Source organism: Clytia hemisphaerica, unplaced genomic scaffold (genome assembly GCF_902728285.1).
Source record: "Clytia hemisphaerica strain Z4C2 unplaced genomic scaffold, Clytia hemisphaerica genome assembly, whole genome shotgun sequence".
NCBI classification, from domain to species: Eukaryota; Metazoa; Cnidaria; class Hydrozoa; order Leptothecata; family Clytiidae; genus Clytia; species Clytia hemisphaerica.
Window position 1 is genome coordinate 1,388,878 of NW_027103421.1, and position 8,431 is coordinate 1,397,308.

Genomic DNA, 8,431 nt, shown 5'->3' on the forward strand with positions numbered 1-8,431 from the left:
ATCTGTAGACTACAGTAAACACATCAGGCAGATATTCATGCAATATGTATCAACAGTGCAATACACCACAAAATTTAGAGGCATTATCGAGATCGACGAGAGTTTGTTTTGAAGAAAGGTAAAAGACCATCGAGGCAATGATAGAAACCCTAAGGTGTGGGTGATTGGTAAGTTATCATTTATAACAAATTGACATTGTCCGCAAGAAGTTTGTCTAAATGTTTTCTTTTCTATTTAATTTTTGTAGCGGCTAGCTGAATTAAGGAAAAAAATGACGTTACATTCACAACATCCAAACTTTGTTTTATAGGAATGGTTGAGCGTGAGTCCAACAGAATCATGTTGTACCCCGTCAAAGATCGTGAGGAAAAAACCCTTGTGCCACTGATCAAGCGCCATTGTGAGGAGAACTCGATAATTTATTCTGATGGATGGCCAGCGTTCCAAAACCTCAATGACCACGGTTATAGCCATTTTTCTGTTGTACACAAAGAGGGCTTTACCGCCACTTACAAAAACGATAACACGGGAGAAGAAGTGACTGTAAACACAAACAAAATTGAAGGTGCTTGGGACCATGCAAAAAATCATTTCCGAAAAATTTACGGTGCCAGTGCCAGAACTTTTTAGTAAGTATATGTTTTATCCAAAACAAAACCAAGGTTTAGGGAATGAATAATGAAGACACAGTAGAGAGAGAGTAATGATTATATTTCCTACTCCTACGTAATGTCATCAGGTTTCGTGGTTATTTTAATATTTTGCTACAAAGGCTATTAATTACTTTAGCGGTCATCTTTGCGAAATCATATGGCGTAACCATCATGCTGGCAAGAACGTTGTAGCAGAATTACTAAATCGAATAGTTGAAATTTACGATGTGGAAGAAATGGTAACCAAATTCACATATGAAAACACGTTTCAAGATTTGTTTCAAGACATAGATGATGACAACGATTCTTTTTATATAGTCCAGTAAAATTTAGGGTCAACCTAGAAAAAATTATTATAAAAGGTTTCTATATACCGTTGGAAAGATAATTTTATCAGCTTTCAAATGAGGGGTTAAGTCAATTTTTTTGTCATGGGGAAAAAAAGTTATGGACCAAAGAGTGAGAGGGGGTTTTCTAAGCAAAAAGCAGTGACCCATTAAAAATGTCAATTTTAAAAGGTTTTAAACAGCTAATTTTGATGGTTCCATCTGATAGAGCTTGAAGAGTAGATGTCCAAAATGGGGTCATTTGTAAAATTTGGTCAACCAGACCCTGAGAAAATAACCATAATGGCTGAAAAATCGTCATTTTTAATGCTGACGTTAGCCTGGGAATCCAAGCTCATAATTTTAGAAAAAACAAAAAATACCTCACCTCACAAAGTTCTAAAATTATAGAGCTTGGTGCAGGTAGATTAGTCTGACACAGAATGTTATAAACAGTCTGTGTGTGAACCCTTGTTGACAGACTTTCTGAATTTTGGAAACCCAGGCAAATACACATAATCAACTTATCATAAAAACTCTTTCACAAGCTCTAAAGACTTTCAAAACTACTAAAAACCACTTAAAACATCAACCACATGTATTTAGACTTCCGGCCAACAGCCATTTTGTTTTGAAATGAATCTATGTTTTCATTTTCATTTGTTTTCCTTGTTTTCCATGGCCCCCCCCCACTTTTTTGCAGAGAAAAGTTTTTTTTTTCACTGTGAGAAAAAATAAAAAAGTAGTTGATGTGCTTAAAATATCATATTTCTCCTCTTTCTTTGTCTTTTTGTATCTTTTGCTTACTTTCGGCATGATTTTCACTCAAGCAGTCAAAATAAGCTCTCGTTTTCAATTTTTTTCTCTCTCTTCTCATTTTCAATTCGTCGTTATGAGTAAGAGAAGTGCGCAAGATTTTTTTGCAAAAAAAGGAAAAAGCGAAAATAAAGAAGCAACTGTACAAAAACTAACTGGACCACCATCGAAGAAATCGAACGTATCTATTGTTTCTACATCACTACAGCAAGATAGCGTAGCTCGTGAGAATGATAATCATCAACAAGTTGATAAGCCTTTTCATCCGCCAAAACACTTCGTCTTTCCAAAGAAAAAATGTGGATCACGTGAACGTTCCTGTCAGCATGCTTGGTTTGAAACCTATGATTGGCTACACTATGACGAAAGGTATGTACCCCTTCTAAAATGTCATATTTTTAACTGGTCCAAAAATTAATCTTTAAAACAAAATTTTCCTAAGTTTTCCTTTAATATCGAATTCCAAAATACTTTTTGAAATAATTTCTACGTAATATAGATAATTATTGAATTGAATTAACTCGTAATTTGCAAAGCTTTTCCATACTTAGAACTTAGAGCTCCAAGTAACCAAACTGTTACAGAATTGTGTTCTCATATGTTAAACTGATAGAAATATTTACTCCTGTTTATTTTAGCACGCAATCTGTATTTTGTCATTATTGTATGGTGCAGGAGAGAAAGGGAAACCTGAAGGACCAGGGATCCAAAGAGGACGCATACATTACAAAAGGATTCTCGTCGTGGAAAAAGGCACCGAAATGCTTTCAGGCTCACCAAGATTCAGCATGTCATAAAACAGCACAAACGTACCAACTAACGATTCCCAAATGCTTAGACGTCGAAGAAATGATTGACAACCAACTGACCGAAAAACGTACCGTCGAACGAAAATACCTTCTTCAAGTAATCAGATGCTTACGGTATTTGGCAAGGCAAGGGATCGCATTGCAAGGTGACGACGGTAACGATAACTTTACACAACTGCTACACCTTGTCGGCATAAGTGATGAGAATCTCATGAAGCACCTGGATGGGAAAATAGGTAGCAAATACACGCATAGTGATGTTCAGAATGAATTACTTAACATCATGGCGACTCTAACATTACTGGAGAAACTTAAAGATATTGACGAGCGACGGTTTTTCTCCATGATTGCAGATGAGGGCACTGACATTAGCAATAAAGAGCAGTTATCCTTTTGCTTACGTACCGTTGACGAAAACTTAGAGGCTTATGAAGACTTTATTGGGTTCCATCAGTTGGAAAATATTAAAAGTGATGTCATAGTTCGCGTTATCAAAGATATCCTTCTAAGGTTGAACCTGTCTTTGGAGAATTGCCGAGGTCAGACGTACGACGGAGCTTCGAATATGATGGGTAGAAAATCTGGTGTGTCAACACAGATATTAGCCGAGCAACCAAAAGCCGTTGCGATTCATTGCGAGGGGCATTCTTTAAGTCTAAGCATAAAATCATTGACAAGTGAATGTGACACTCTCAAGGATACTTTGAGTGTTGTGAAGGAGATATGTGTACTCGTGAAATATTCCCCTAAAAGAGAAAACCTTCTTGGAAACATCCACGAAAGCATCGAAAAAGGCGATGTACGCTGTACAACATGACAGATAATCTCTCCAGGAGTCTTCAAGGTGAAAAGATGTCAGCCCTTTCGGGAAGAAAATCGGCCGAATTGGTTATTGAAACCATTTCGAAAATGAGAGCTGATGAAGAATTCGTGGCTTTCTATGAAACCACCACTAAGGATGCAGAAGCGTTAAAGAAAGTGTGCGAACCAAAGCTACCAAGAAAACGAAAGAAACTTAAAAACTACTCCATCTTGCAGTATGTCACGCGTCCTGACAATGAGAAGGAAAGTGAAGCTTACTACCCTAAAACTCCAGAGGAACACTACCACCTCATCTTTAACGCAGCCATTGATATTTTGGTCAATGTTATGCAAGACCGTTTCAACCAGCCAGCTTTGAAAAAATTTGAAAATGTCGAGCAGCTTCTTTTAAAAGCAATCAATAGTCAAAATTTTTCTGATGAGTTGGAAGTTATGAAAAAAGATTTCAAAGGAGATTTCGACGAGAACCAAATCGAAGGCGAATTGAGACTCATCAAAACCATATTCGAAGGATCAGAACCAATCGATTTTCGTGATATTTGTAAAACATTACGCACGATTGATAGAGGGATTCGTCCTATGATCAAAAACATTTGGACAGTTGTGCGAATCGTTCTTACAAGTGGAGCAACATCTGCCACACCAGAACGCTCTTTTTCGATGCAGAGAAGAATAAAAACGTGGCTCAGATCGACAATGGGCCAAAAACGCTACAACTCCTTAGCTATCCTTAATTCTCATAAGGAAATTGTTGATAAGCTGTCACTCATAGAAGTGGCGAAAAGGTTCACGGAATGCCAGGAAAAACGCCAGAATGAATTTGGAACATTTAAAGAAAGTGATTTGTAGCCGATTCCTTTTTTACGATTTATGATATATACTAGGATAATTTTTGTGTTTACTTTAGGATGTTGTCATTATAGAAATGAAAAAGATATCTTTCCTTTCAAAGATGAATCATAATTGTACTTACATTGACTTAAGTATAGCGTTTTAGGGGCAAAATAAGGGCTAAAAACGAAAAATTTTCTTCGTCGCCCAACCATGGTGGGCGACATTTTTAAATTTTTTTGGCCCCCTCACTTTTTTTTGCACGCCGGGGGCCATGGAATATTGTGACTATCTAAGTTATATTGAAAAAAAAAGATACTATTTGTGATAAGGTCAATAATTTGTGATAATGGGCAACTTATTCATTGCTTTTTATAAAAAACTCATTTTTACTCACTCTTTCAGGCTACCTCTTCCAAAATCAACAACAACGATGAAATGAACGATCAAGAAGATTCCCAATTGGTTGACTTGTCATTGAAAAGCCAAAAGGAGTAACCACAATCACTACAAATGCAAAAGGAAAGGTAACAAAAAGAAATTTTACTGTAAATCATGAAAAATGTAGCTAGAGCTAATGAAATCTAGCAAATTTCTAAATACATTTTTAAATTGTAAAATGAAATGCTTATAATTATTATTATGAGACAAGAATTTTTCAAAATACCATTACTTACCGCAAATTAAACATAAGCGTAGATAAAAAACCATCGAGTGCGCAGGTAGAAGACATCTCTGATTCGGTCATTGAACAACCAGCCATGGAATCCAAGAAAGCACCTAGTAAAAATGGAAAAGAGAAGGTAATAAGTTTCCAAAAAGATAGAACCGGTTAGTGTAAAACGCAGGTCACAGGTCACAGGTCATACAAATTACAGACCGGAAAACTGTAACGCACTCGTAACATACAACCCATAACATAAGCTCCTGAAAATATTATATGTAATGTAAATGTAATATCAAAATATGTTATTTAGAAGACTTAAATGACAAATCATCAACCCCAAATATTGACAACAAATGACACTTAAATTATGTAAATAATGATGTTATCTCAAAGTATGAGGTTCTGTACATCAATTAACAATAAAATATTCTTCATGCATAATAGGATGCTGACACTGCAAGTGGATATAGATTGACAGGTTTCGAAATCAAGAAATACTCCAAGAGAGCTGTTTTAGAAAGATGAAAATAGTGACGTCATTTTATCAAAAATACAAAGCAGGGGATAAAAATGTTGAAACATTTATAAAATATAGTCTCATTGACACTATTTTCATCAATTCTTGTTATCATACCCAAGGTGATGCAGGAGATAAAATGAGATATGACATAGTGATTGTGAAATAGCTATTTTCCTGATAGGGGGCTGTTTAAAGCAATGGTGAGATCGATATTCGAATATTTCTTTATTCTTTGTATACAACATACGTACGTAACATGCGCATAACATTGAAAAGATATTGTTTACATGTGTGATATAGATGTAATATATAATACAAGTATTACAGGTCCGTGTTATACACGGCCACGGCGGGCCAGAATTGGACATAAAATGTTTAATTAAAGGCGAAACCGCCCGTGGAGCATTGTGAGTATTTAGTATTAATTCTAAAATGGTAGACATTGCGCGTCTTAAATACTGAGATGGCGCATTGCTTTTTTCCCATAGAAATTTGCCCGTTTTCCCGAAACTTCCGATTTTCCCGATAAATTTTGTTGTTTTACAAACCGATTAGTTAACCGAAATGCGCAAGGGACCCAGAAATTGTAACGTTGAGGCATTGAAAGGATAAAGTAAATATTGTTTAGAATAAAATAGTGAGTTCAAGGATTTGTTATGAAATCTCCCCTAGTTTTTTCTGAATACATGACCGTTTTAAAAATGCATAAACCAAAAGAAAGGCTTCAAGAGATTGAGAACTATTTATTTTTGATATGCTTGCTTTTTCATGACTAGGGTCGAACCTACTCTGAGCATTTGTAAATCTTTATGATTTACCATGAAGGTAAGTATATGTACTCTGGCATTTATGGCTCAGAGGCCAGGGCATGATCAAGCACAGGGGCGGATATAGGATATTTGAACACCTTGTGAAAGAAATCCGATTTCCCCGATTTTTGCTCAAAACCCGTTTTTATCCCCGATTTTATTGCGTTTGTTCTTATAGAGCTTTTTGATGTTATGTTAAGATGTAATTTCCGCCATTATGGAAGCAAATGTTCGAATTTCTAAACAAGATCTCTCACGCAAACCGAATACTTCACATTTCAATCATAGTCTTAGTGGCACTTGCAAATTTTACTCTCAGTTTTGTTCTCATTTTGGATTTTTTTAAACTGCTTGGAAATAACTCTCGCTTTGTAAACTAAGATTAAAATCATGAAGTAGGTGAAATAAAATGAACAAGAATTTGAAGCTCGGAGGCAGTCCCGGCATGCCAATCAATATTATTACAAATTTACAAGTAAATCATCCGATAAAATGAATAAAAAATCTAACTATATACTAAAGGCTAAGCAAGTTGCACTCAATGTAGAAAAAGAAGTATTCATTTTCAACCTAAGATGTCATATTGCTAGAAGTTTCAAATCTTTCGAAGAGTTATTTATCTGATTGAACTGGATTGATCACAAAAGATATTTAGTTCACCAATTGTCTAGTATCAACACAGTCCGTCGGATGGTCGGAAGTTTTTTTTGATTCAGTCCGAAATATAATTAAAATATTAGTACAAAAGTATAATATGCTATTGTACCTATAGTAGAAAGCTTAGAAGTTCAATAGGTCAAAATCAAAAAGTTCGAGTCTATGACTATATTCTTGTGCAAAGATGTCCAGAACTTTTTCTGGGTTCAGGTCGAATTCCCGATGAATATTCGCTAAAGCTAAGGTTGACAACCTGTCCTGATTCATTGTAGATCTTAGGTAAGTTTTAAGAATTCGTAGCTTTGACATTGATCGCTCACATGAGTTGGATGTTGCTGGTACCACTGCGACTAAACACAAGATGACATAAATATTTGGAAACCAATTCTTAATAGAGTCTACAGCAGATAGAGTATCGACGATGGTGTCTGGTAGGTTTCCTTTAGTTGAGATTTTTCTCCAGTAGATTTCCCACTGTCGTAATTCTGCTTTCAAATTGACCTTTTCGGGAAGATCTTTTTCGTACTGTGTTGCGAATTGATAAATTTTCTCCTTCCAATCAGTAGAAGAGATCACGATGTTGGGGCGAATGTAATTGCCATTTAAGTGAATTCTATTTTCAGGTGAGAATCGACTCCTCAGTTCAGACAATACTTGATCCAAGAGGGGTATCGTTAAAGAAAACTTGTAATATTCAGACGGAGAATCGGTTGCGAAGTTAGCACGAAGTGTTTGCTGGCCAGCGATACGTTTAATGGATGGTTGGGTTCCGTGTAATAATGCGAATTCGACAGCTGTTTCATACCATTCTTTGTGCAAATCATCCACTTTATCACGGCACTCTTGAAGGGAATCTATGACGTTATCGACTGCCTCGTAAACCTTCCCAACGTCTAGCTGTTTTTTCTGCAGCTCATAAGTGAGAGAAAGGGTGTAAGAAAGTACATTGCGAACGATGATGAGATGAATCATAAAACTAAAGGAGTCCAGTATAAGCCAAGAATTTGGCTCTTCTGATCTCACTTGCTAACTCTCGGGTGATTAGGTTTCCAATACAGCTCAAGATTTCGTTCTGAATCGTTTTGGACCGGTACGTTGCATTCTTTGGACAATTTTCCAGATGAGTTTTTAACACAGCATCTCCACTCTCAACTCGAAAATTTAGCAAGGCTTGAAAATTTCCTGGGTTGTTGTTTGCATCCTCAAAGTACTTACTGTCATCTCGATGACCTCTCATTGCGATGTTCTGACGTGCACATAAAATAACAGTTTTAATGATAGGAAGAATTTTACTGCGATTTATTGCGATTTTTTCTGCCTTTGCCTTATCAATCACGGTTGATATCTTCTGTGTTTCCCCTTTCGCTTGAGATTGGAGTGCTTGCATTATTTGCATTGTTGTCTTATGCATCTCACTTTTGTCTTGGTGATCTTTGAGGCGTGGGTTAATACCATTCCATCGTGTCATTGGCTCGGTAAAAAGCTGTTGGATTTTCGATTTGCTGGTAACTGCTCCTCCAA

General features: G+C 36.2%; 3 protein-coding genes across 3 annotated transcripts; 2 read left to right on the forward strand and 1 right to left on the reverse strand.

Annotated features, from left to right (window-relative positions):
- The first annotated feature begins 312 nt into the window (after positions 1–312).
- On the forward strand, positions 313–3,421 carry LOC136797817 (zinc finger MYM-type protein 1-like). Its single transcript, XM_067054400.1, has 4 exons — positions 313–629; positions 790–892; positions 2,004–2,164; positions 2,434–3,421. Exons 1-4 carry the CDS (start codon positions 313–315, stop codon positions 3,419–3,421), a joined length of 1,569 nt encoding a protein of 522 aa, XP_066910501.1.
- LOC136797818 (zinc finger MYM-type protein 1-like) lies at positions 3,418–4,275 on the forward strand. Its single transcript, XM_067054402.1, has one exon. The coding sequence runs from the start codon at positions 3,418–3,420 to the stop codon at positions 4,273–4,275; it is 858 nt and encodes a 285-aa protein (XP_066910503.1).
- Positions 4,276–7,033: 2,758 nt separating this feature from the next.
- LOC136797819 (52 kDa repressor of the inhibitor of the protein kinase-like) lies at positions 7,034–7,882 on the reverse strand. The gene has a single exon (XM_067054403.1). The coding sequence runs from the start codon at positions 7,880–7,882 to the stop codon at positions 7,034–7,036; it is 849 nt and encodes a 282-aa protein (XP_066910504.1).
- Between the last annotated feature and the right edge of the window lie 549 nt (positions 7,883–8,431).